Source organism: Halichoeres trimaculatus, unplaced genomic scaffold (assembly GCF_033239565.1).
Source record: "Halichoeres trimaculatus isolate MK-OKI-2021-1 unplaced genomic scaffold, fHalTri1.1 fHalTri1_scaffold_16, whole genome shotgun sequence".
NCBI classification, from domain to species: Eukaryota; Metazoa; Chordata; class Actinopteri; order Labriformes; family Labridae; genus Halichoeres; species Halichoeres trimaculatus.
The window spans coordinates 27,278,339-27,302,962 of NW_027437194.1; the positions used below are offsets into that span (position 1 = coordinate 27,278,339).

General features: G+C 40.2%; 1 protein-coding gene across 1 annotated transcript; it reads right to left on the bottom strand.

The window, feature by feature from the left end:
* Nucleotides 1-786: 786 nt before the first annotated feature.
* On the bottom strand, nt 787-24,413 carry plgrkt (plasminogen receptor, C-terminal lysine transmembrane protein). The gene is made up of 5 exons (XM_074689673.1): nt 24,275-24,413; nt 23,768-23,869; nt 6,523-6,653; nt 5,857-5,966; nt 787-2,483 (listed from the first exon to the last, which is right to left on the bottom strand). The coding sequence occupies exons 2-5, from the start codon at nt 23,846-23,848 to the stop codon at nt 2,356-2,358; spliced, it is 450 nt and encodes a 149-aa protein (XP_074545774.1). The 5' UTR covers nt 23,849-23,869; nt 24,275-24,413; the 3' UTR covers nt 787-2,355.
* Between the last annotated feature and the right edge of the window lie 211 nt (nt 24,414-24,624).

Consider the following 24,624-nt stretch of genomic DNA (forward strand, 5'->3'; position numbering starts at 1 on the left):
ACAGACTGCTGGGGAGGCTCAGTCCTGGACCCTGTGGAGGTGGAGACTTGCTGGGCTGGAGAGTGGTGGACGAGTGGTGGACGGGATGTCGTCATCTAATTCCTTATGGACATTTTTGCACGTTCTATACTCTTTCTTACTTTTGTTTTCTTTAATGCTGTGGTGACTCCTGAATTTCCCCTCGGGGATAAATAAAGTATTTTCTATTCTATTCTATTCTATTCTATTCTATGTCGTCACTTCTTAGCTCACACCTGAGAACCAGCACCTCCTTCTCCTCACCTTGTGGGTAGATATCAGGCCTTGCACCAGTTGGCACTGACATGCTACAGACTGCTAACAGCTGATTTCACATGTAAACAATGCAGCCATTGTTACATGTAGGATCTCCAGACAAACACAGGAGAAAAGTAGTAAAAATATTGCTGAAGACACAAAAAGTTTGGTGTCTATGACCAACAAATGAGCCATACAAAGTAATGATCCACTCCAAATACAAAGATTACGAAAAAGAGACGAAAAAATTACAAGAAATGGACAAAGAAGAGAGAGCTGCTGCAAAAGACAGCCATAACCAACAGGGCAGCGCCTAGCAACTTTATCTTTATGGCTTTATGAAACATAAAGCCATAAACACCAGGATTAAATCATAAACATGTTAAAAATATCTCACTCTGAGTATATTGTTTTTGTTAATCAAGAACCAAAGTTGGGAGTTCAAAAACGATCAGATACAGTTGTAGTTTCGACCACAGATGATGCCAACCCGCGATCCGGCGGCGTCCCCAACACGTCTGGCAGTGTACTAGGAAACCAAATTTTCACTGTTTGAATTGAGCTACTGAAACACATTTATCTATGCTATTCTAATTAAATTCTAATTAAACTGAGATGCACCTTTATATGTGAAGTACTTGTGTGCACATCACAGATTCAGATTATTCCAAAGAGTTTGAGTCTTTCTCTGCACTTTGCAGGGCAGAAACTGAAGTTTGTAGAAGTTTCAAGCTGCTTTTTCACTGTGTTCAACAGATTAAAAAAATGTCTCTTTCCTTTAAAGATGAATGAAGAGAAGCAAGGTTTTACTGTCGATCGTTTTATTGGATTTTCCATTAAGTATCCATGTTTTCAAACAGGGGTTAATCAGCTTCTTCTTTTATATAAATATCAGCACCTTGGAATATTTTACATCCACCTCATAAAACTCTGGCAAATAAAATGTAAGTTAGAGATGCACGAATGACGCTTACAGCTTTGGCATAAAGAGCAGCTTTTCAAAAACCAAACACCCACAAAATAACTGGGAATACAATTTGGTCTACCCCTTATCTGTTACAAATTCGGTCTGAAAACATAAATACAGCATCAAAATTCAATTTATACAAACCATATTTTCTTCTTGCATTTTAAACACCTTGTGTGCAAATTGGCAGCTCTTCATTAGTTATTTAGCTTTGTTACGTTTGAGAATTGTCAGGGTGAAATAACTGTGAATTTTTATGAATTCTTCTGCACTCTTGTGGGGAAATTTTACTCCATGCAGCTTTAACTCAGGCAGTGACCAACATACTTACAAGACTTGTTCAGACTTCTGCCAAATCAGAGATCCAAATGAAGTTAGTAAACAAGAACCTGATTAAACTGAACAGACTTTCTGTTAATAACATTAAGCTCCAAAGAATCAGCAGTTCAAAGAAAATCATGACTTATTTCCCACTGAGCGCTCCTGACACCATCTCCCTCCAGCCTCCATGGTCTCTTTATTTAGTTAACATGAAATGTAAACATATCATCCAGGTAACTCCACTCTGCAGAAAGACAGCGTCAGGATCTAAACAGTGACGTGTTGCTGTGCTGCATAGCGACGCTCCGGTTGGAAACAATAATCCAGTTGATTTCATCGCTGACGTTTGTATGGGCGGCTCTCAGGACACAATAAAAAACAGCATGCAAACTAAACCAGCTGTTTTCAAGGAAGACGTGCAGAAAACAAGCTGCACAGGTAAGAGGAAACTGTAAAACATGTGAAGTTGAATTGGCACACAGCTCTGACAGCTGAAATCTGTTTATTTATTCTGACTGACTGACAGCAATGACGTCTGAACTCTTATGTACTGACAGCTTAGTTTTAAGTGATTCATTGTGGAAACAGTTTGGCTAATGATGCACCTCAAACTCACAAAAACAATCCTCATTAACTTACATTGATTGTGACTTATTTGACTTAAACTCCATGACAAAGAATTAGTGCAAATCATGGACTGGTGTATGTTTAAAGGCAGGAAATGGTTCAAATGCCATAATAAAGAAAAAGCATGAATGTATGGACTGCATGGTTATGATTTTGTCTTTGCTTCATTTCTCCAAGAAGGAGGCGAGGCTGCTCCGAGCGCGGCGAGCCTTCTCTATGCTATCGAAAGTGGGGGTCCCATGGGGCAGGTCCAGGCGGTCGTGTTCTGACGTCATGATGCTCTCAGCCTCCCCTGAGGATGTAATTAAGAGGAGAAAAATCAAAGAGTAGTGTCGTGGCAAGCGGATGTTTGTGAAAGCAGATGTTTTTGTCAATAATGGTCATGAGGAGCTGGAAGTCAGGGTTTTTACATTTTGGGGCATTTTAGCCTTTGTTGGATAGGACAGCTGAAAAGAGATGCGTGGAGGAAGACTGTGATGAGGTTTTGGTTAAGAGATTCTGTCAACGTTAGCACACATTTCTGAGAAATTTTCCACTGATTTATTTTTCTAATGCTAGCTGCAGCTGCTGCTGCTTCATGTTTCTACAGTGAAAATATGCAGCAGTGAAGACTTAACTGGTGATTTAAATGGCTCTGAGCTTAAATTTGGGTGCTTTTTCCTGCTCACAGAAAACTGGACATGTTAAAAAACTGTAGTCATCTTATCCTCCAATATTTAAAAACATCCACATGGGGAGTGTCCCTTTATACTATCAGCTGCTGCAACTGTGCAAAACAGAGATAATCTGTTTACTGTGCTTCTTCTTAATCATGAATCAAAGACTAGAAAATATCACATTTCAAGACATAAAAAGAACAAAAATGGGGCCTGAGTGTTAGGAGTAAAGAATTCTGCCACTAGGGTTAGAAAAATGTATTTATTTGGTTTCTTGAAATAATAAGTAAATACCTCCAGCCCACCTATCCTCGATGGGGTCCTCGTCTTTTAGCCATGCCTTTTAGCCCCCAGTCTCTGGAACTCTCCCACAAACCATTATCGTGACATTACCTCTCTGTCCACTCTCAAAATGCAGCACAAAACTCATTTGTTTTGATTAGCCTTATATATTTATTCACGCTGTTTGTAGTTTTTATGCAGCTGATTGTGTTTTGATTTCTGTGTTTGTACAGGATGGGCCAGAAAGATTTACCCATCGTATATCTCTTTTTTGTTTGCTTAGTTTTTGTCCTAGAAACTTAACATTTTAGAGAGTTTCTCTTTAAAGGCATAGCTTTTGATGGACCTGAGTTCATTTGTTTACTCCTAATGATTGTAGAGTATGGCATCGAAGGGTAAGCGCGACCAAATTGTGGCCTTGAAGGAGGCTGGACTGACAACAATGCAAATCATGAAAAAGGTGAATGTTTGTCGTAAGACTGTCTACAGTGTCATGAAACAATACAAGGAGACTGGTAATACCTCCAGCAAGCCAATCCCTGGAAGAAAACGTTCAGTCCAGACCAAGACGGTGAGGAAGAGAATCCAGAGGAATCTTCACAGGAGCATGAAAGCAACAGCAAAGAAGTGAACATCTCAAGAACTTCACTGAGAAGAATCGTCAAACAGGGTCTGGGACTGAAAGCACTACAAATGCAACACAGACAACTGATTTCAGCCGCTTCTAAGAAAAAACAGCTTGACAGGGGGGAAATGATGCTGCAGGAGATCCAGAGTGTCGCAGACAAAGTCCTGGTTTGGTCTGATGAGAAGATCTTCACCGTTCAGGCAGTGGTCCATTCCCAGAATGACAGGGTTTATGCACATAGTGCACAGCACCTACCTGAAGACTGCAGAGCTCATTTTGGTGGTCAGAAGCAGCTGGAGTCATGGTGTGGGCTGCTGTTGCATCTGATGGCTCAAAGTCTCTTTGGTCTTCACTCAGGAGGGTGTGAAAGTGAACAGCCAGGTGTTCCTTCAAATGCTTGAAGAAAAAGTGTTGCCTTGGTGAACCAATGTGTTTGGAAACCAGTTTGTCTTCACACAAGATGGAGCAGCAGCTCACAAATCCAATGTCACACAGGCCTGGTGCAAGCAGCACTTTCCTGGCTTCTGGGACAAGAACATGTGGCCTCTGTCAAGTCAATCCAATGGACTTTGTGATCTGGTCTATCCTGGAGAGGGAGGTCTCAGAGTATCTCACAGCAGTGTCACCACTTTGAAGACAGCTCTGATGAAGTCATGGTCAAAACTTGATGCAGAGACAGTGCGGCGCTCATACCAGGCAGTGCCAGGTCGTCTCCAGGCTATGGTGAAGGCAAAGAGGGGCCATATTGAGATGTAAATCTTTTTGTTGACAGAGAATAAAGTTTAGAAACTGTGTTCAATGTTTGTTATGGTTGTCTGCAAGTATTTTTGGATAGTGCGGAAAAAACGATGGGTAAATCTTTCTGGCCCACCCTGTAGGGTGACTTTGAGTGTTATGAAAGGCCCCAATAAATACAATGTGTCATCGATATTATTATTATTATTATAATTTTATTTATTTATTTATTTTAATTATTACTAGAAACATAAGAAGCACATTTTTCAAGCTTCATTTGTATCTTTTGACATAAGACTTTTTTCTGGACTTATCAGCTGAATGTGGCTTACATCGAGTCTCACTGGACATTTTTCACTAAAAATAAGACACAAACACTAGCTTAGATTTCATTTTTTGCAGTTTGCCCTCTCTTTATGTGGTGGAATGTGTAGGTTTGTTAATAAAGAAAGTTAAACAAGTTGTTTTTTAAGCATAAATATTAATGCTTAAATATTAAAATATTAATGCCATAAATATTCTTCATATTTTAACTGAGTGATAAATAGTAAAATATTTACTTTATTTAGGCTATTATACACTATATTGCGAAAAGTATTAGGACAGCAGTGAATTCAGGTGTTCCAGTCACTTCCATGTCCACAGGTGTTTAAAATCAAGCACCGCAGCTGTCGACGGCTTCTACAAACATTTGTGAAAGAATGGGTCACTTTCAGGGCTTGGCCACTTAGTTACAGTGAAAGAAACTCTTAATGCTTCAGCATACCAAGACATGTTGGACAATCGCATGCTCACAACTTTGTGGGAACAGATTGAGGATGGTTTCCTGTTCCAACAGGACTATGCACCAGTGCAAGAACCAAGGTGGTGTAGAGGAATGTGACTGGCCTTCACAGAGTCCTGACAGAAAACCTTTGGGATGAATTCAAGCAGAGACTGCGAGCCAGGCCTTCTCGTCCTACATCAGCACCTGACCTCACAAATGGTCAAAAATTCCCATAAACACACTCTTAAACCTTGTGGAGAGCCTTCCCGGAAGAGCTGAAGCTGTCAAAGCTGCAGAGCCAACTCCAGATTAGATTTAACATGGGATGTCTTTAGAATTCAAGTGCATCTCTGATCCTAATACTTTTATCAACATAATGTTTGATGTAGTTTCCAAATAAAACTAGTAGGTGCTGGACATGATGTGTGACAAGGACAAGTTTCAGTGTACTTAGTTTGTCTTCAGACTATTACTTTTTTGTTTGTTTGTTTATTTCAGGACCAATCTCCCCCAGTAAATTTTGTGTTTCCAGTTGTAAAGCCAGGTAAATGGCTTTGTGTGTCCATGGGTTGATGCTAGAATAATAATGTTGTCTTACCTCTCATTCGATAGATTAGAGTCCCGTAGGCGCTGTCCATCTGGTATGCTAATATGAAGCTGAGAGGAATTATGGGAGCCAGCAGGGCAGGTTTCTTTCTCTTCAGCGCACTGGAGAAATTCAAAGAGATGAAGAAAAGAAACCTAAGCCTACATGAGTAAGGAATAAAACGCCATGCACTCAGAATGTGCATGATTCAACTGAAGCTGGACGATTTGCTCTATAACAAAGAAAAACCTTATCATGATATTTTCAAATCTTTTCTCCTGGGACTATCTGATGAGAAAACAGAAAGATAATCACTGACATGACTGATTTACATCCTGAAACTTTGTAACACCTCAAACAGAAGACACAGGAGTCAGGAATACAACAAGGCAGCTGACACATCCAAATCAACCATGAGTCATCATCCCAGAGAATTTATCCAAGTAGACGCTCTGATGAGTGAAACTAACTAACCACTGAAACTCTTTCACACAAGGTGGATTTAATTTTTTTTAACACAATGAATTATTATGGAGCCACGGAGTTTTACACACTTTGCTGACAGATCGTCTCCACATGGAGCTTTGTTACAGAGTCTGTGTGTGCTTATAACAGATCATGTCTGAGGTTATCGTGTGATGAACGAACTCCTCTGAAAGCAGCTGAAGCAGAACTCACCCTGCAGTGAGCCCCACAGTGGCCACCGTGAAGAAAGCGCCGAAGTAATTGAGGAATTCTCTGGACCAGGCGATCTGCATGGCCATCTGTCTCTCTCTCATCTGGTTCTGCATCAGGATCTGACGTTCCATCTACGCACGCACACACACACACACACACACACACACACACACACACACACACACACACACACACACACACACACACACACACACACACACACACACACACACACAGGAGAGAGGAAGAGGAGGACGTCATCAGGCATGACGAACCTTTGCAGCCAAATATGGACATGGCTGCTTTACAACAGGCAACTTTATCACTGCTGCGCACGTAAATGAAAATGAGAGTTTCAAACTATGGCTTTGACAATTTTTTTACTGGATAAAAAAAAAAAGGAATAAGTTTTTGTCCAAAACTTCAAAGACATGGAGGGAGATAAAGCATTCAATGCAAATACACTCAACAAAAATATAAATGGAACACTTTTGTTTTTGCTCCCATTTTTCACGAGATGGACTCAAAGATCTAAAGTTCATTCCAGATAAACAATATTACCATTTCTCTAAACATTGTTCACAAATCTGTCTAAATGTTTGATAGTGAGCACTTCTGCTTTGCTGAGATAATACATCCCACCTCACAGGTGTGCCACATCAAGATGCTCATCAGACACCATGATTAGTGCACAGGTGTACCTTAGACTGCCCACAATAAAAGGCCACTCTGAAAAGTGCAGTTTTTTTTTTTTTGCTCTACTGGGGGTCTGGGGACTCAGAACCAGTCAGTATCTGGTGTGACCACCATTTGCCTCATGCAGTGCAACACATCTTCTTCGCATAGTTTATCAGATTGTCAATTGTGGCCTGTGGAATGTTGGTCCACTCCTCTTCAATGGCTGTGCCAAGTTGCTGGATATTAGTGGGAACTGGTACACGCTGTCGTATAGAATAGAAAAAATAGAATAGAAAATACTTTATTCATCCCCGAGGGGAAATTCAGGAGTCACAGCAGCAATCAAGAAAACAGAAGTAAGAAAGTGTATAGAAAGTGCAAAAAGGCGCACAAGAAAAATAGATTATGACATCCCGTCCACCACTCTCCAGCCCAGCCAGTCTCCACCTCCACAGGGTCCAGGACTCCATAGGCGCCGGCGTCTGATGTCAGCTCCGTCAGCCACGTCCGTGAACAGCACGATGCCGCTGGGTTAGCACAGCTAGCTCGTCCATCCCACCAGAGATAGATCCCACGTTCCCAACAACGATGGATGGAAGGACAGGTCCATGTCGTCACCTCCCAGCTCACACCTGAGAACCAGCACGTCGTCCTCACCTCCTCCTCCTCACCTTGAGGGAAATCATCAAGCCCTACACAAGTTAGCATTGACATGCTACAGGCTGCTAACAGCTAATTTCACATGTAAACAATGCAGCCATGGTTACATGTAGGATCTCCAGACAAACACAGGAGAAAAGTAGTAAAAATATCACTGAAGACACAAAAAGTTTGGTGTCTGTGACCAACAAATGAGCCATACAAAGTGATGATCCACTCCAAATACAAAAATGACGAAAAAGAGACGAAAAAAATTACAAGAAACGGTCAAAGAAGAGAGAGCTGCTGCAACAGGCAGCTACTTGGGCAGCGCCTAGCAATGGAAAAAAGCCGGTCAACCACATCCCAAACATGCTCAATGGGTGACATGTCCGGTGAGTATGCAGGCCATGCAAGAACTGGGACATTTTAGCTTCCAAGAATGGTGTACAGATCCTTGCAACATGGGGCCGTGCATTATCTTCCTGAAACATGAGGTGATGTTCATGGATGTATGGCACAACAATGGGCCTCAGGATCTCATCACGGTATCTCTGTGCATTCGAAATGCCATCAATAAAATGCACCTGTCTTCTTCATCCATAACAGATGCCTGCCCATACCATAACCCCACCACCACCATGGGCCACTCGATCCAAAACACTGACATCAGCAAAGCGCTCACCCACACGACGCCACACACGCTGTCTGCCATCTGCCCTGAACAATGTTAACCAAGATTCATCCGTAAAGAGAACGCCTCTCCAACGTGCCAGACACCATCGAATGTGAGCATTTGCCCACTCAAGTCTGTTACGGCGCATTCTGGAGTCAGGTTACGACCCCAGAACGACGAGCATGCAGTTGAGCTTCCCTGAGACGGTTTCTGACAGTTTGTGCAGAAATTCTTTGGTTATGCAAACCAATTGTTTCAGCGTCTGTCTGAGTGGGTGGTCTCAGACTATCTTGGAGGTGAACCTGGTTGTGAGGCCGGTTGGATGTACTGCCATATTCTCTGAAACACCTTTGGAGACCGCTTATAGTGGAGAAATGAACATTCAATGCACGAGCAACAGCTCTGGTTGACATTCCTGCTGTCAGCATGCCAATTACACGCTCCCTCAATGCTTGTTGCGACATCTGTGGCATTTTGCTGTGAGACAAAACTGCACTTTTCAGAGTGGCCTTTTATTGTGGGCAGTCTAAGGTACACCTGTGCACTAATCGTGATGTCAGATCAGCATCTTGATGTGGCACACCTGTGAGGTGGGATGGATTATCTCAGCAAAGCAGAAGTGCTCACTATCAAACATTTAGACAGATTTGTGAACAAAATTTGAGAGACATGGTAATTCTGTTTATCTGGAATGAATTTTAGATCTTTGAGTCCAGCTCATGAAAAATGGGAGCAAAAACAAAAATGTTGCGTTTATATTTTTGTTGAGTGTAGTTTCCTTTGGAAACTGTCAGGAAAAACCAACGTGTCGGTGACTCTCATTCAAATAAAAAGTAAACAGGAATATGTTATTATACAGCTCTGTGTAGATAGGTTTCAGCATTTATCCCGACAAAAAACAATGAGAAAAAATTCAACATTTACTCCCAGTTTTGTAACAATTACCTCATATTTTTTGGTTCATTTACTTTTGTAATATCTTTAACCTGTGAGTTGTGTAAGTGCAAAGACACTTTAGGGACACCCTGTATATAATCTTAAAAAAAATAAATCTAACCTCACCAGATGAAACCATAGACTGTATTTAGAGTGGAAAGCATAGCTCTGTCTTTACCATTATTCAGTTTTGAAGCTAAAATACCCCCGTCACAGGTGCAGCCATTCTGCCAGAGTCTGCACAGTAGAGACTCTGAGGGACTCTGGGAATCTGAGTGGAGCCAGGAGACAAAAATGTTTGATTTATTTTTGCTTTAGAGAGTCTAAACTCTTCTTGGCTCTCCGTCTATCCCTCCGACGTATCTTACTATTAAAATAAAAAAACTATACAAGAACAGCAGCTGTCAATCATCGATAAACCTGATGTACAGCCTTGTTTTTTTTTTTTCGTTTTTTTTTTACGTCTAATAACTTACGTAAATAAATTTTTCAGAAAAAAGAGGACTTGAACACGAGGCTTCATATCACCACAGTCCAGAATGACTGGGGAGATGGAGTTTTTGAGCTATACTACAGCCAGCCACCAGGGGGAGCAGCTTCTGTGGTGACCTCACATCGAGCCAAGCAAGATAACGGCGGTTTTTTTTTTTGTTGTTTTTTTTTTTACAGTCTATGAACAAAACCTACTTCACAGACTCCTGACAGCAAGCACTAGATACCTGTGCACTCTCCGATTATTAATACTGTATTCCAGTGTTTTTCACCGAACATATTTTATATACACCATCTTTAAACCACGTTCATATCGTGAGACTGGACTGGGTCAAATTTGCTAACCATGTTATGCACTTCAATTTAAAGCAGTCATAAAGAAAAGAAGAGAATAAGTCAGGTCTGTCTCTGAAACACTTTCTACGCCGATGACTCTTCGCTGCTCTTTTCTGTCCGACACCCAAATGCACAGAAACGCTCGCTTCCACCGCGCTGAGTGACACCCTCATTTAAAAAGCTTTATACTCCTAAAGTGAGAGTGTCACAGACCAGCTTTATGTGCCACTTAACAGGAAAGTGTTGCTGAATAACTGATGATGCCAACCCTTTACAAATTAAAGCCCACAGTTCTGAGTGAGTGAGTGATTTGATTAGAAAAATGTTAACATGTCAGAGGCAAAGCGTTTCTGCTTCAATCGTTCTGCACAAAGTCATGAAGAGTTAAGAACATCTGCATTCATTTACAAACATTTCCATCTGATAGACGGAGCAGTATTTATACCTGAGGTCTGTGTGAAAGTGTTTTATAAAAAAGAGTGAATGAGTCATGTCAAGTGGAAAAAAACACACTAACCTGGCACAGAAAATAAATGTGGAAAGGGCCGACAAATTATAGTTCAGGATTTAAGTGTGTGAAGCAGAACTGCATCTACTGGCATCGTAAACTCGATGACCACTAGAAATCAGGACAGAGCAGGAGGTAGAGATATTTATAACACCGAGGGAAAAGCTGTGAGGCAGAGGCGATTATGTTGACAGATTTGTAATATTTAACTCAGAATTCAAAAACATTAATGCTCAAGAGACTTTACGAAACCTGATGACTCAGTTTGCAGCTTTCCACAGTTCACATTAGTTTAAGATCTTGCAGTTGTGAATAAAGATCAACTTTTCTCAATCTGAGTTTGTGAAGTTTTCTCTAACGTCTTACATTGCCTCATTATCTACCATGTCCCCACAGGTGCGAAACTCAACACCTGATAAATTTTTACAAAGAGATCCGAGTTTGACTGTTTGGAGATGAATCATGCTAATATCTTTTTACACAATGCTTCTGAATTAAAAATGTGAAATGGGTTGTCTTAAAACACGCAGTCTGTTGACTGAATGCCCGGCTTCAAGTGGAGGTTGGAAGCTGATGAAAAGAAAGTGTGAAAAAAAAAAACCCAGAAGAGAAACTCAGGAGGGCTTAACAGTAATCACCGGTCTGTGATGTCACTGCCTGATCAAATTACAGTAAAAAGCTCTTGTGATAATGAAGCAATCAACTTTAAATTCTGATCAAATGTGTTTTCATGAGTGCTGTGAGGCTCCTGGTGACTCAATCAGGATCTTTTCTGTTTGTCAAACACTACAACAGAAAGCACACAACCACAAACAATAAGACTGGATCACATGTGCTTTAATAAAAGTGGTCGATCAGCCAAACTAAGCTAGCCATGCTCCAAAGTGACTGAATATATCTCAAAAAGTAGGAAATTACTTGTTGTAACAAAGCTTTTTGTCAGTAAATCTTAAACTGTTGTAATGCCTATTTCTCTTCCCTCTGTATCTCACACGGCTAAGTTCCAGCCCGATGCAAACACACACAAACACGTGTGCACACACACACAGAGATGAGCACCCTCTGTGCAGCAGACAGAAAGTCAGGGAAAATAACGTCACAACCACAGCACACTGCCGTTTATATTCTTTGAGCTTACTGCTGAGTTCAGACATTTTCTTTCTTTTTATGCTTTGTTTATTTTTTGGCTATTCTCGTGTCGCCCCTCAAACTCTTTGGTGCACCCAAAGCTAGGCATGCCCCACACTGTGACTCAGCTACAGCATTTCAAAAAAGAAAAAAAATGAATACTGAAAAACTCAACGATAGGGTCTGCAGGAATTTTCATCACTTGTTAGTAAACACAACGTTCACTCAACGTTCACTCATTGGCTCAGTGCCAGTGGCAGCGCACACGCACAGCCTTGGGCTGTGATTTCATGATCACACTCACTTGCCAAACAACCTCCTGTAGCATTGCAGTTCCATGTTAAAAAGTTTTGTGAGCCGCGCACCTGACTTGGCATGTTAGCACAAGCTACTCACAGGGCATTTCATGGTTAGCAGAAAGCTTATTTGTGTCTCTCTTTGTCCAGTGCTACTCTCTAAGTACCCCAAAGCGAATGAAAGCTTTATCTGTTTAGCCTTTTGTTTCACTGTGGTTGTGTTTTTCTTTCTTCGCGCAACGTCCACTGTCAAAGCTTCTTCTACTCACTATCATCAACTCACAAAGTTACTTGCTCACCGGGCGCGCTATGATTCAGCTGAGATAACCATGCTAACTCTTTGCCCAGAAATGTCAACCAAAACATCAGCACACAGGCTGAGGAGGGGGGTTGAGGAAGACACAGATGCTGAGATGTGTAGAGTATTTTTGTAAAAGCTGACATTCTATATTTAGAGAAAATCCCAAAGACTCTACCTTTAACTAAATGAAAATAAATAAATAAATAAATAAAACCCCAACAGCATTCAAAGACAAAAATTTAATCAGGATACTGTAGCATGTAGTCCATACTGGAAACAGCACTGTGAGCATTTTTAGTTGTATTTTAAGAGTTCAAAACGTGTAAAAAAGCTATTTGTGTTCTTAAATGAGAAATACATATTCTACAGCCACCATTAATCTCTGCATGTTCCTTACAGCATAGCATGTAACCTCATATTACTATTCTTATTCATCGCAAATCGTAATCGTGCGACTGCATGACCCATGTGATAGAGCAATGAGAGGAGTAAGACCCCTGTTTATGAAAATGGATAACCTACTTAATTTTTTTTTCAAACTTCAAACATCCAATCCACCAAACAAACCCAAACAAGAGCCAGTGGTAGGATAAGCTTTTTGGCATTGGCAGAGAAGATTTAGCGGATTTGTAAAAAGGCCCCGCCCACAGATATAGCTCTGCTGCTTGTGCCACAAAAGCATGCTACCACAAATATTTATTGCCGAGAAGTGTTGTAACAAGTTTTGGAATCTCTTCCTGTCACCAAATTCAAAACATAAATGACTCAACCAGGAAGCTGTAAACTTTTACAGCCTTAGGGACATTTTTTAATAACCTCTATTACTCAACTGAGTGCAGTAAGACATTAGTAAACAACAGTGTTGGTTTTCTAATCAGAAAATCCATGAGATACCATCCACTCAAAGAAAAGTCCAACAGGCAGCAGCAGGTTTTGATCATGAGTCATGTTTTGATTAGACCCCTCTCCAAGAACAGCAAAGGGAAATTACTAATTCATTCATCCAGCCGTTGCCTCCTGAGAGAAACGTGTAATGAGGGGTTTCTGGTGACACGGTGCAAGAAGTGTCATTCCTCTCTTCTGAAACAAGAAGGGAAACTTGATGTTTGATTTCTAGATACTGGAAACCACCCGCTTCCTTTCAGCCCATCATTACGTCTCTTTTATCAACTACCTGTAAGTCTAATTCAGAGGGATCAAAAAAATCAAAGTCCTAGAGACTAAAAGAGGTTCCCCGAATGACTTTTAGGTGGACAGCTTCAGGAGTTTGTCTCTGTTTAAACCAGGCATGTCCAAAGTCAGACATGAGGTTCTTTTTCACATGACCCCAGCTTTCATCTTACAACGTATTACTTGAATGAATCACCGAATGAATCACGTTCTGAATCGGGGGTCACCAGCCTTTTTGAGACTGAGAGCTACCTAATGGGAAATGAGTGGCATGAAGGGCTACTTGTCTGATAAAAACTTTCTGAACAACATTGCACAGATCGCTTTTTGATAACACTGATCATAGTAGAAGTGGTAATACTTTATGTTGTATATTGTTTCTGGATTATTGTTAATATTTTATGATAACGATACAGTACTGATGCCCGATACCTGGCAATCGGTCCCAGTACTCAACGGTACCAATTTTCGGTACTTTTTTGTGTTTATGTGGTAAAAAATATTAATTTGTTTAATAATAAAATATTTCATTTTTCAATTTAATATAATTATTCTACAATACATAACCTTGCAATGCTGTGTTCATGTCCACCATGGAAAAGCACCTACTCTTCCACTCCCTCACAGTCACAAAGATGCATTTAGGTACCTAAATGTGGTACCTTTTGGTTTTAAGTGAATCGGTACCCGGTACTTTTGACAGAATTTGGTCGGCACCTATAAAAGTACCTAATTTGGTACCCATCCCTAATGATGTGTTTGTTCATTTTCTCTTTAAAACAAAACCAGTCTATCTCATGTCTTGCTAACCTACATTTGGACTGTGCTTAGACTACTTTCAAACTCAACAACTCTTACAGCTGACATCGCTAAATTAATGTATTGATCATGATGTAAAAATTAGAGTTCAAAAAACACATTAGAGGACACGAGACTAAATTAAAGCTATGAGGTACAGCAGAAAAGGAAACGGGGTGCAGCGGATGGTTCAGCATGGAGGATAAAATCAGATCTGTGTGAATATAAAGAACAATCCTGATACAATCCTGATCCTGATCCTGACATAAAAACATCCTGACATAATTTCCCTCACATCGCCCTCTAGTGGAGAACAGTGGCACATAACACTACAGAAATCTGAGCACTGATCATCTGGCATGAAGAGACACCTGTGGGACAGGTGAGCTTTGATTTTTGTCAGTCTGTGATGATGAAACAAGGACTGAATCTTATAGAAATCACTAATAGAGCATCCATTTGTTGCTCTGGCAGTTAATAATTACGGCAGTAAGAGTCGTCTACCCTTGATCAATTTCACAGAATCAAATACGGCCTTCTTGGACAAACGTTTGAACACTCCTGGTTTAAACCTAACGTCCAAAAACAAAGATGTCCGCAAAACCTCTACACCATCAGCAGCATTGGTGCAGCAGACGGGGAACCCAGAACAAGCCTCCTGGAGACTTGACCCAGTTATTGTTAGATTAGTGTAGTTAAAGTGTAACCACACCTGCCAGTATGAAGTGTGATTTCTGCTGCTGTGTTAAAGCTAGTGATAGCTTGTTGCTCAAACATTGGTCCAAATCAAACAACCAATCAAGGCTAGCCTGCACTCAACTTTCCAATCACAGCAGCTGTGTACAAACTTTTATCATCAACAAGCAAGTAGACTGCTCTCTTTCCTTTCACACCCTCTCAGACCTCAGTTGTTATTGTTTTTTTAACTTTCTGTGGGAAGTACAGCTACTTTTCTGTCCTTTGAGTGATTCTGTAATAACAAGCCAAGTAGAACAGCATTTACCATGACGGTAGCTGTCATGCGTGTCTGCTGTAAAGTGTGTTGGTAGGCGGGCTAACGTGATCCGAGACAAGGGGAGGAGGAAAGTTTTATCAGCAGGACTTTTTGTGTGCTTACCCAGCTTTCTAAATAACCACCTGGCTGTGTTAAATACTTACATATGATTGGTCAACACCCCTTGATAGCAGATTTAAGTTCTGAATTCACTGAAGCAGTTTGGTACATTTTAAAGTTTATGATTTTGCTTCTTCCTGTTGACAACCTGCTCACAATTTATTATCCCTTACTTAAAGAAGCTCTGAGGACTATCCAGAAAAGCTAGTGTTTACCAGGATAAGGACTCTTTTTCCCATGGGAACTTGCACCCACTGTCATGAAGATGTGGGACCCTAAGGCGTGCGTTTGTTTTGAAGCAAATGAAAAGAGAGCAGATCTTTTTAACACTGATTTTCTTTGTTCAAGACAACTTTTTACCAGATATGAAGTGATCATCTTAAGCCCCGTTTCCACCAAGCAGTCCAGTTTGGATCAGTAAAGCCTGATCCTGTTTGCAATTCCACAGCCAACCGTGCAGCCTCTTGGTAGGCGGTGTGTAAACTGGATGTAAAAGTGGGACACAGTGTAGCCTGCTAATAATCTTTGGTGGGAGTGGGACGGTTTGTCTTAGTCATTAAGAAGCCTGTCTCAGGGTTAGTCAATAGAAACGCCACAAAATGTGTGGGCTATATCCAGAAGTGGCTCTTTTTCAGGATCGCTCAGAAACTCCTCACAGCTCCTTTAATCTCAAGCTTAGCTATAGATGTTTACATTGAGAGTCACAGAAACAGAAACCGGGGATCCTAAAAGCTGTCTAACTCTCAAGGGACTATTCTGGTTTCCAACCTCCAGCATCTTAATGAGGCCTTCCATTTACACTAATTTGGCAGAGGAAACAACAAGCACCATGGGATAAATGCGCCTTTGTAGTTCATTAGCCAATAAAGATTGTAGTTTTAGCAGAAGTTGTCTCATATCCATCCAGTGTAAGTGTTGTTAGATTTTCTATGCTTCTCGTAGGAACAAAAGAAAAAAGAATTCATGGGACTAACTGCAAACAATTTTTACTGACCCTCCTGTCTGAGTCATTAGACATTCTCCATTTTTCAGAGGGAAATATTTTTTAACATCTATGTTGTGAACTGTTAAATATATCATGTTTATATACCTGGAAAATTGAGTTACGTTGGCATTAATTCTATCTTACAAGTTTTTTACAAGGGGCAAAAAAATGAAGCTGGAAGTGATAAAAGTTGCTGTTTGTTTGATGATCTGCTTGAGGCTGGTTGCAGAAAGACCAGAAACCACATACATACCAAGCAAACCCCCCACCCAGACTTTTACAGCATTAAAAAGATATTTACAGCCTGGATCAAAAACAGCCTGAGTATCTAACTCTAATTTGAGTATCTGCACACACTGTATGGGGACTGACAATTTTTCCAACTCAGTGTTTTAGAAGATATTAAGATCATACATTTGCCCAGTCAGAGGCGCAGCTCACGTGCCTGCAGCTTTGGTGCCTTGTAGCTGTTAGTGAGGAGATCCAAAGCTCACCTCTTGAGACAGCATTTCCAAAATCTAATGACTGGCTTCATTTCTCTGTATATCAAACAGATAAGTCACAGAGATGACGTCCACATAAAATACAGCCTATGGTTTCTTTAGATTAACATAAAATGAACTGTGACTCAAAAATACAAAGGTACCACTTGGTAACTTTTAGCCGGGTGTGATCCCCTTTAAGTAAACAACGTCATGGCTTTGTGGAAACTTCTCAACAGATGACAAATAGATCTGGAGACAAGCTCGTACAAGCAGAGGAAGACTGTGGCTGTGAAACAATGACAGGAAAAAAGCAGCGAAGAAAAAGTGAAAGAACCTAATGAGCCATGGTGAGTCCTACCTGAGGTGAGAAACTCACTGACATTTCATATGGACCAAAAGAACAGAACAATACTTAGGGAGCTGATACACAAATCTGCACAGAGTGTGAAAACAACCCACAACACACGATACACAGTATAACTCTGTAATGTCCTGATTACTTCTGCCTGACCATTTACAGATACAGATATGTTTTTTTTATCAATTGTAAAATTTTAATTTATGTTTAATTTCTCCAGAGGGACATTCTAACAGAAGCCAACCAGATCCTTGTCTTTCAATACAACATTACCAGAAGTGAACTAATCTACACCTTTAAAACAATTAGGACTGCCGTCATGCTTGATTCAGATACAGTGATCTAGAGGTGCTGTTTGAATCCCCCGTCTTAATTTGGGCTCTTGAATTCAACACTATAGTATAAAACTTAGAATATCAAATAAAAGAATATATCAACCTTGAGGCAATTTAGGTCTGGAATGAATGCATTTTTTTTATTTTCCTCCCATGCTATTTTGTCCCTTTCAGCACACCATAGCTGAGCCGTTGCAGTGTCTTCTTACTTCTAGTGATAAAAAATGAAGGCATCCCTTTGCCGACATGACTTCATAAAAAATAAAAATAAAATAAATAAAATAAAATGCATGTTGAGTCAAACAGAATTAAACTTCCTGCAACTGTACTTTCAGTATAAGCAACTCCCTGAGGGCTAAGCATACAGCTGCAGCTACTCAGACTATTATTGTTGTTGTTAGTGGGCACCTACAAAAGCCAGCAGATCATGCAGATTTTTAAAGTGTGGGCCAGATATCGGTGACAAAGGGACAATCCATAGGAGGACAGATCTAGTCAACTCAGTTCTGCATGCGTATTTGTTTACAACACATGTGTGCACAACATCATCAACACCAGTAGGTCTGTGCATTTTTTAAAAAAGTATGATGGCCCCAGAGGTATTTCACGCTTGTTTCACCCTTACTCTGGTGGCAACTTGTAAAATGTGCAAGTTTGATTCCTCACTTATCCACTGCTGAGGTCGACAGATGAACTGTAATTCCTGTTATTATACAATAACAGAAATAGTACAGTGAGCTGAAGATGCCAAAACACAATTCTCAGTTTCATCCTCACATTAAGGAATAGAGTATGATATCAAATGCTGGTTCAGTTTCGGTATCGCCTGATACCAAAGCTCACGTATCAGTATTGATATCAGGATTCAAGGATGCATCATCACTTATCAGAAACCAGTACAATCTCTCTTTACAAAAGTAAAGTTTACAACGTTCTTTTTAAAACCTGTGCAGCATTGCTGTGAAAGAAAGAAAAACATTTAAGAGTCTATGAACTGTGTTAAGGTGATCAGTGTAGAAAGGTGAGAAGTGAAACACTTCCACTCTTTCAACTAGTTATCAATATTAATGTGTCCAGCTTTTATTTTTCACACAGTTAACCCTTACTGTTTTTTGGGGTTGCTTGGCGCCGCCCTGTTGGCTATGGCTGCTTTTTGCAGCAGCTCTCTCTTCTTTGTCCGTTTCTTGAATTTTTTCTGTCTCTTTTTCATAATCTTTGTATTGGGAGTGGCTCATTACTTTGTATGGCTCATTTGTTGGTCATGGACACCAAACTTTTTGTGTCTTCAGCGATATTTTTACTACTTTTTGCTCCTATGTCTGCCAGAGATCCTACATGTATCCACGGCTGCATTGTTTACATGTGAAATCAGCTGTTAGCAGTCTGTAGCATGTCACTGCTAACTGGTGTAAGGCCTGATGTCTCCCCACAAGGTGAGGATGACGTGCTGGTTCTCAGGTGTGTGCTAAGAAGTGACGACATGGACCTGTCCTTCCATCCATCATTATTGGGAACGAAGATCTATCTCCAATAAGATGGACGAGCTAGCTGTGCTAACCCAGCAACAGAGGGAATACCAGAGGGCAGAGTAGCATCATGCTATTCACAGACATGGCTAACAAAGCTAACAGCAGACACCAACGCCACATTGGAAGAGCTTCACCTGCTGTGAGCAGACAGGATCCAGGAGACAGAGACTGAACAGACTGCTGAAGAAGCTCAGTCCTGGACCCTGTGGAGGTGGAGGCTGGCTGAACTGGACAATGATGGACAAGCTGTCAGCATCTATTTTCTTATGGACCTTTTTGCACTTTCTGTACACTTTCTTACTTTTGTTTACTTGATTGCTGCTGTGACTTCAATTTTTTGTACCTGTTACAATGACAATAAAGTTCTATTCTGTTCTATTCTATTCTATTCTTTCCTCTTTTTTTTGTTCGTTTTTTTTTGTTTTTTGGGGACTTTGATACCTTTATTCAGAGAGGCAGGGACAGTGGATAGAGCAGGAAACTAGGAGGAAAGTAGGGAGTAACCAAGCAGCAAATATGAAGCTCATAAGGAAGTACTTAAAATTGTAGTCAATCAAGAATCTGCTTGAGGCTGGCTGCAGAAACACTGGTAACTCCATACACACACAAAAAAGCCAGTATTTACAGCTTTAACAAACATGTTTACAGCCTGGTTCAAAAAAGGTTTTGGTTGGAGTTCCCCAATTCTCTAACAGCACTCATCATAATGGAGGAATTTTTTAATTCAACTTCATTTTTTAAGTAATTTAACTTGTGGGTTTTGGCCATAGATGGGCATGGCTGACTTGATTGACAGATGATCACCCTGAAGCTGTTTGCAAAGAGGCTAAAGACACACCTTTTACCTCATTCTGACTCAAACAATGTCTGGTTGAGTTCAGTGTTTCAATTAGGGTCCTCATTGACTGTGGGCTCCAAAACTCATGAACAAATGATCAACGTCACAAACACTACGTCCATATATCATACAGCGCATCACAGTGATATGGGGAGCAGGGCTGCAGGTTGTCGTACCTTGGCCACCTGCTTTAAATGGGGGGCACAACTTCACCAGCAGACAAAAGCAGGACCTGGCTCTTCACTCTTTTTCATCACTTGTAGTTCAAAATGTTCTGCTGTGTGATGCTATTTCTATTAGACCCAATCATTAGTTTCAATCATTTCCTTTAATTTGCAGATATTAAACTCATCTATAAATGCCACTGTGTCAGGCTCCTAAAAGACCATCAATATCACACAAAGCACACAAAGCAATTCAATTTCAGTGTCTGTTAGTGAAAGCACATTTTTTTTATGAGAGCAGGCTTGACCCGGTCTTATAAACCAATCCCTCAGAACATGAGTCATTCAAACACGCCCATTTCCAATGAATTTTCAAGTAAAGCTGGACACACACACACACACACACACACACACACACACACACACACACACACACACACACACACACACACACACACACACACACACACACACACACACACACACACACACACACAAATACCCAGTGGTTTTTGAAATTACCAATCAGCTGAGAAGACCAGACAGACATCATATTTGACACCTTAATGCAGGGGGAGACAAAAATGTTTCTTCACAATAAATCCAAAATTACTGGGGTCAATCTCGCACATTCAATAAAATGATTTAAAAATTCAATTTCATAGAGAAAGATGAAAAAAAGCAGCCTGTTAAAGGCAGTCACACTTGATTATTTTCAACCCTAAAGATGTGACTGAATTATAGACCTGTTACTGTGTTTTTTTTCTGCTAAAATCTTCAAATAAAATCTATAAATAGTACAATATACTTGATATGTGTTGTCTATTTACTAAGTTTTATGTGAATTTTTTTTATACAAAGGGGATCCTTTGGATAATTAAGATGAATATATTCGACTGTCAAATTGGCCAATGAAACAGTATTTGTCCTCAGCAAGATTCAGACATAATATTTCCCTGTGCCTCATGGCCTAAATAAGGGTGCATCTGCAACCCAATCACCAAATATCTGCCATCCACCAATAATATTACTCATCATCTTTCACATTCACAGCAGGAAAAGCAGGAGAACATTGGGGAAGGGTATAAACACAAAAGAGTCAAGTGCAAGTCAGATAATGTTATTGGTGTTATGACAGCCACAAATCCCACCTGCTGCTCTGCTGCTGCCAATCCAGGCATGAATGAATAACAACAAATTTGTCCCGAGACGGAGAGAGAAAAATGTTCTGTGTTCAAATGAAAATCACACACACAAAAAAAAAACGTGATAAGTGACGCAGAGGGACTCAGGGGGGAGACAAAAAACCCCGTCTTTGCATGAGATGGATTGGTAAGACAGACCAAAGCCTGATCTGCGGTGAGTCTGTTTTTAGAAACATTATATCATACCTCAGAAGGAGGAAAGTCTTGGAATCATCGATGAACTTTAAATCATTAATGTCATTGTTAACATAAAGGTCTGTACTTTTTGTATCTTTGTATTACAGTTTCCATGTTCTTGAACATAATCACAGCTGGACATGTGTTTTTATAAACTCCAGTAGACCTCTTGGGGTCACTTGGAAGACTTACCCCATTCTTGGCTGGACAACATGTTGTATATGGAGCTATTATCATAGCAAAACTATTTGTGGTTTCCTGTATGCACTTGTACATCTCTAATGTATTTTCAGGCCTGTTTGTGTCCCTGTGGATCATTTTACAGAAAAATTAAAGAGAAATTACATCTATTTCTCAGTCAGTATTGTTGGAACCCAGTGAGCAAGTCAGAAACCTTGGTGTAATTCTGGATTCAGAATTAAAATCTAAAAGTGACATAACCAACATAAAAATGTCAGCGTTTAACCATTTTATAAATATTTCTGATATCACCAAATAATATCATTCATATCCCAAACTGACACAGAGAAATTAGTCCATGCTTTCATTTCAGCATGGTTAGATTACTGTAACCCCTGGTGCAGTGCGCACAAAGATAGCCAAACAATCTACAGGGTGGCTCCAACTTACGAAAATGTCCAAAAAATGATTTGAACACATCCCCCTGCTTCTAAAAACACTTCATTGGCTCCCCATTCAATACAGAAACTCCTTACTGCATTTATGACTTACTCACATGCTACAGCCTGATCAGATCCCTGAGGTCATCAGTGGGAATTTTATTTGAACTCTCTGGTGAAGCATGTTAAAGCTATGTATGATGAATGTTTGACAGTAACTCTTTTGGGGCAACATCTAGTTTTGAAAACATGAAGTCAATGTGGAAGTGCTGAGTGTTGCTTTTTGTTGTTGGTTTGCTGGAGGCTGGCTGCAGAAAGACCAGAAACCACATTCACACCAAGCCAAAAAAAAAAACCCAAACAAATTTATGGCCTGGTTCAAAAGAAGGCTTGGGTCTGAATAGCTGCCACAGCTCACCTGATTGATAAGTTTGCCCTATGGCTGTTAGCGAGGACGCTCAAAGCCCGCCTCCTGAGTCAGCATTTCCAATATGGTTCCCACGAACGATTGGCTTCATTACTCTGTATTAGGAACAGACGGGTGTCCTCACAGAGACTTTGTCCATATATAAAGTCTATGGTTAGTAGTAGAGCCCGACCGATTAATCAGGCAGGCCGATTAATCAACATCGGCCAAAATGTAGCCAGTTATAAAAATTGTTGTTCCACGGAGATTCTGTCGCTCTTGCTCCTGTGTGTTAATTAATATAAGGCTACTACACAGTGTCTCACTTCATAATGCCATGCAGGATTAACCTGGGCTTTTAAATTGACTTTTTTTTTGGTTGAAATAATTTTTGAAAATGTTTCAATGTATTTTGTTGTAATTGTATTTAAAAAGCAGCGACATTGTTACTTAAAATCTAGTTTAGTCCCATGCATTAAATGGAAGATGAAACTTTTCAATAGCTAGTCATAATTTGTGTTCACAGTATTTATCCTGTGTATACCAGTGAATTTATTACATATATCAGCCAATATATTGGATATTAGTCCATTTATCGGAAAATCGGCTGATATATATGGGATATCAGCTTCTTTTTGCCCCCAGTATCGGTATCGACATCGGCCCCAAAAATCCCATATTGGTTGGGCACTAGTTAGTAGCTGTTATTTGTTTTTCATTATGTTTTTCTTTTTTAAATATTTTTTTATCTGTTTTTTATTGTCATTGTAATGCACATTCAGCTTACCTAGAATAAAATGTTATATTCAAATAAAAAGGCTATAATCATCGAAAATACCAGCTCATTTGTTGTTGTTATTTAGTTTGGTTTTAACAGTAACTTCACATCACAGTTAGGCTGCCAGCATACTTTCTTAAGGGAAAAATACTGTATATTTCAAGCTTGTCCCTGATTTTCCAACACCAAGGAGCAACAAACCTACATCCCCCTGTACCCTTTTCACACAAAGATACAAGTTTAGAAGGTCAGACGTGTTTTTGGTCCTGAGTGAACAGGTGCACAGTACTCACCTGCAGCCGTGAGTTGTGGAGCATGAACTCTTGCTGCTTTTTGAAGTTTGCATCCATGGATTTGGACATTAGAAAACCCATGGTGGCTTTGTAGCTGTTCACCTAAAGACAAAATCTCAAATCAAACTTTTCTGAAGTAATATGCTGAGACAACATCAGAGTACTACACTAACAGCACTAATACTCGTTGCAAATCACAGTTTGACACATACTGAAAGTTTATTTACTGTATGTAACCTGACCTACACTGAAACAGCTTGTCACAGCTGTCAGCTGAGCCTCTGCTTACCCCTTTCAATGCTTCTGTCAAACATTTTGCTGTTCCAGGGTAAAATAAATGCGTTTGGCTCATTTTGTCTGATTGACATTTACTGTTGTCAAAGTGGCTAACGATAAGTGCTAATATAAGTTCAACACACAGTATAAGCTCCCATGCTTCAGCGGACTAGCTTCAGTTTTGACCCTGGTTAATCGCGGCACTTGGCTTAAAATGAAGACTGTACGTACCTAATGTGCTTTGAAGACGTTAAACTAATAAATATAAGATGTTGTTCATGTAAGCAGGGCTATAGAGCGCTCAAGGACACGGGTCTGTCAAAATACACCGCCATGCACACTGCTTCCTATCCACTGCTCCTTGAATGTGACGTCATCGCAATATGTGAAACTCAATACTTCCGGTCCGGCCTTCAAAATAAAAGAATGCAACCACAGGAGGTCACACGTTTCTGATGGGTGAAAAACAGCAATTGAGACATAGTAAAATGGCACAAAGGATTTTATTAGAAGGATAATAAAGTCATATTCCTTTAAGTTTCTTGTAATTCTGTGAGAAATGTCTCCATCTGCTGGTGTTA

Excerpts from the sequence above, each read along its gene's own strand:
- plgrkt (XM_074689673.1), bottom strand. The coding sequence starts at position 23,848 with ATGGGTTTTCTAATGTCCAAATCCATGGATGCAAACTTCAAAAAGCAG. Across the intron at positions 6,654-23,767 it reads TCCACAACTCACGGCTGCAG|ATGGAACGTCAGATCCTGAT; the intron begins GTGAGTACTGTG and ends GTGCGTGCGTAG. Across the intron at positions 5,967-6,522 it reads ACTGTGGGGCTCACTGCAGG|TGCGCTGAAGAGAAAGAAAC; the intron begins GTGAGTTCTGCT and ends GAATTTCTCCAG.